The sequence below is a fragment of the Rhinoraja longicauda genome, unplaced genomic scaffold, assembly GCF_053455715.1.
Source record: "Rhinoraja longicauda isolate Sanriku21f unplaced genomic scaffold, sRhiLon1.1 Scf000045, whole genome shotgun sequence".
Lineage (NCBI taxonomy): Eukaryota > Metazoa > Chordata > Chondrichthyes > Rajiformes > Arhynchobatidae > Rhinoraja > Rhinoraja longicauda.
Genome location: NW_027601263.1, coordinates 305,364 through 309,197, shown reverse-complemented (window position 1 = coordinate 309,197; position 3,834 = coordinate 305,364). Strand labels below are relative to the sequence as shown.

The following is a 3,834-nucleotide window of genomic DNA, read 5'->3' as shown; positions in this document are numbered from 1 at the left end:
CCAGCTGGTCGAGTCCCTTCCCTTCCACTGCTGAGACGCGGCTGCTCCAGTAGACCACTTTATAGAAGATGGCCGATGCAACCACCGTGTTGTAGAAGGTCCTTAGGAGTTTCACCCTGCACTCCAAAGGACATGAGTCTCCTTAGCAGATAAATTCTGCTCTGGCCGGATCCGGAGCCCGGTGGATGGACTGCGGCCGCCTTTGGGATGCGCTCAGGGCGCGGATTTATTAATGAGCCGAAGCATTGTGTTGAACGGATATTTCACCGCGTTGTTCACCTGATCCCTGAACTTGCACTGGGTCGCCGCGTAAATAAATGTGTTCGTGCAGCAGCTGAGATTCCTCAACAAATAACCGAGGTGGATAAAGATCCATTCAGAATCATTGAGATTATTTCCAATCCCTGTGATCTGATAATAGACGACGTTTACAACCAGCGTCAGCCACAGGAGGATGAAGCTGCCGGAGATGGTGAAGAGTAAAACCACAGACCTCCTCCTGCTCTCCATCTCCGGGTCACTACGGTTCTCCGCCTTGCTCTGACCCCTCAGCCCCTGACGGACCCGACTGGCCACTAAAATGTGCCGCACTGTCAGAGCGTTGAGCAGCAAGATTGCAGCGAAGGGGAGGAACGGAGTTAAAACCGTGTCGAGCCAGTCAAATGCCACCCACCCGGGGTCAGTGTAATAACTGTCCACCGTGTCACAGCCCCAAGGAACATTGTCTATGATTGTGCTGGGTTCCACTGTGAAGTAGCGGGGAATGTTTTTCAGACAGAGCAGAATGCCTGCTGTTGCGAGAACCGCAGCCGCAATTTTCCCGCTGCAATATTTTGTTTTCAGCTTCTGGCAACAAATGGCGACGAAGCGATCAAAGGTGAAAGTGACGGTGAACCAGACAGAACAGTCTGTAGCTCCATACCTTAGTACAAAGATAACACTGCATACGGGGGTAATGGACAGGAAACTCCAATAAAAGTAATGATATCGGATCCAATATAAAATGACCTCGGTAATCACGGCCAGAAGATCGGCCGCTGCCATGGCCACTAGGTAGCGAGTGGTGCTGGTGGAAAGACCGCACTTTCCCCGAGACACGATCACAATCGCCACTAAATTCACTGCGGACAGAGAAGGGAACGGACACTGGGCATTAGATTCATAGAGTCATAGATTCATAGAGTGATACAGCGTGGAAACAAAGCAGGTCAGGCAGCATTTCTGAGAGAGGGAATAAGTGACGTTTCGGATCTAGACACTTCTTCAGACCCTTCACCCATTCCTTCTCTTCTATATGCTGACTGACCTGCCGAGGTACTCCAGCATTTCGTGATATCTTCGATTTGTACCAGCATCCACATTTATTTTCCTACACAGTGTGGTAACATGCCCTCGGCCCAGTTCGCCCATACCAGTAAATAATATACGCCCCACTTGTCTGCGCTTGGTCCATATCCCATCCAAACATGTCCTATCTATGTACCTGTCTAACTGTTTCTTATGCGATGGGATAGTCACAGCCTCAACTGTATCATCTGGCAGCTTGTTCCATACAACCACCACCCTTTGTGTGAACACATTCTCCTGGGCTAAACACTGGCTCGACTGGAATCGGTGTGTGTGGGTGCAAGATTAACAATGTCAGATCCGCCTCCGAGTGCCCGACCTGCTTGTTTCAGGGGAGAAGAGATAAGGCGACGGATAGAGGGAAGGCAGGGAGAACTTAGAAACCCGCTGCAGAGTGGCTCTGCATCCCCACTGGGCTAAGTTCGGTAAGAACACACGCTATTAGATCCGAGGCCAGTGGATCAGGGGGTCGATCCAATTATTGACCAACAGGCGATGGAATCCGACTGACAGACTCCACATTGAGACGTGTCCACAGGACTGGTGTGCACTCTGATCAATAACTCAGACACAGTGAACTTCACAATGTAAACCCCTCCCAGTCACACCGTCCCGGAGAACTGCCTGTCCCGAGCACAGGGACAACTCTGGGCAAGGTCGCACTGAAGGCAAGAACGACATTCTAGTGGGTCCCGGCAGTAAAATTAAAAGAGGGTTAGTTTCGGCTCTCTGAAAAGAAGAAAAGTCATAACGTTAATTGAAAAATATTTAATTAAGAGGATTTATATGATTCCATATTCTTGTACAATGATTGCTAGTTGGGAAGCTTATAACATGATCAGAATCCGTTATCACATGGAGTTACATAACTTGAATTGTTCTGCTCACTTACCAGGGACTCCAACCGCTGCAATAATCACGTACAAGAGTTTCGCCACACGCAAATATTCCAAAAACTTTTCCCACATCTTTTCTGCCCAACAACGTGTCCCCGTGTGCCACCGGTAATCTCTCGGAATGAAATGCTATACCAGAACGTTCCCGGAGGTTTTATAGTACTTTCCGTCTCCTCCGGGACAGTGAAGTTTCAACAGAGTTTAAAATTAGAGATTATGAAATTATTCGCAAACAGGTGACATCAGCCACGTAAAATTCCCGCTGTGACAGGTTATGATTTATTCAGGAAATTGATTGAGAATCTCCGAAGACTGGGAATTGCGGCGAGACTGAGGGACGGAAATTGGGAGCGGCTGCCCTTCCAGGTGAGACAGATGTCCACCTACACCTCCTCTAACGTCATCTAATGCATGCGGTGTTCCAGATATGGGCTCATTTTCATTGCGTGGTCGAGCGTAGACTGGGCGTCCGTTTCGCCGAACACTTACCGTCGCTCCGCCAAGGCCTGCCGGAACTCCCCGTTGTAACTCGCTTTCCCACCCTGACCTTTGTGACCTGGGCCTCCTCCATTGCCAGACTCAGACAGCATGCAAACTGAAAGAACGTCACTTCATATTCCGCTTTGGTACCTTACAACCTAATAGTATGGACATTGAATTATCAAATGTTGGGGAACTAACGTGAAACTTCCAGCTTTCCGCTCGAGCTTCTTCGCGCCCTACCCGGAAACCAACCCGTGCATCCTCTCTAACACCCCTTCCACCGATATTCCTTCATCTCTCTTTATTATTTCATTTTCTTCCATCCTTATCTTGCACCATATATCGTTTACACTCTGGCCTCAACCACCTGAACACGAAAGCTCGATTCACCTGCATTCGCTCGTCATTCAATTCGTTTCGTCCTACTGTTCCAGCCTTCTGCCCCTTCCCACCACAATGTGTCTGAGGAAGTGTGCGAACCGAAACGTCAACCACCCATGTTATTAGTAGGCTTAGCTAGTTTGGCATGTTCCCTCCAATTCTCACCAACTTCTACAGATGCACCATAGAAAGTATTTTATCAAGATGCATCACAGCGTGGTTTGGGAACAGCTCCATACAAGATCGCAAGATATTGCAGTGAATTTTCCAGACCATTTCATAAAGCAACCTCCCTATATTCACTCAGTTTATAAACCACGCTGCCTGGGCAAGCCAACAGCATAATCAAGGACGAGTTACACTCTTGCCACTCCTGCTCCTCCTCTCTCCCATCAGGCAAAAGGTGTAGAAGTGTGCATATGCACTCCAGTTTCAGGGACAGTGTCTTCCCAGCTGTTATAATAATAATAATAATAATAATATTCATTTATTGTCATTGCAACGAGTACAACGAAATTAAAAAATAGCCAATCCTGACGGTGCGTACAAACATATATGCAATAAATGCAAAAACAAATAAATACATAAATACAATTAAATACAATTATATTAAGTACAAGATTTTTTAACGGTGTTGCCTAGTGCAAAGGTAGTGTTCAGTTCTCGTATGGCCCTGGGGTAAAAACTGTTCTTAAGTCTGTTTGTTCGGGATTTGATCGACCTGAAA

The 3,834-nt window shown here is 47.4% G+C and overlaps 1 protein-coding gene across 1 annotated transcript; it reads right to left on the bottom strand.

The window, feature by feature from the left end:
• Window positions 1–213: 213 nt before the first annotated feature.
• LOC144612478 (putative G-protein coupled receptor 139) lies at window positions 214–2,315 on the bottom strand. Its single transcript, XM_078432062.1, has 2 exons — window positions 2,240–2,315; window positions 214–1,121 (listed from the first exon to the last, which is right to left on the bottom strand). The coding sequence occupies exons 1-2, from the start codon at window positions 2,313–2,315 to the stop codon at window positions 214–216; spliced, it is 984 nt and encodes a 327-aa protein (XP_078288188.1).
• Window positions 2,316–3,834: the final 1,519 nt, after the last annotated feature.

What these genes read in the sequence shown, in the direction of transcription:
- LOC144612478 (XM_078432062.1), bottom strand. Translation starts at nt 2,315, where the DNA reads ATGTGGGAAAAGTTTTTGGAATATTTGCGTGTGGCGAAACTCTTGTAC. An exon ending in TGCAGCGGTTGGAGTCCCTG is followed by an intron (nt 1,122 to 2,239) that starts GTAAGTGAGCAG and finishes CTCTGTCCGCAG; the next exon opens with TGAATTTAGTGGCGATTGTG.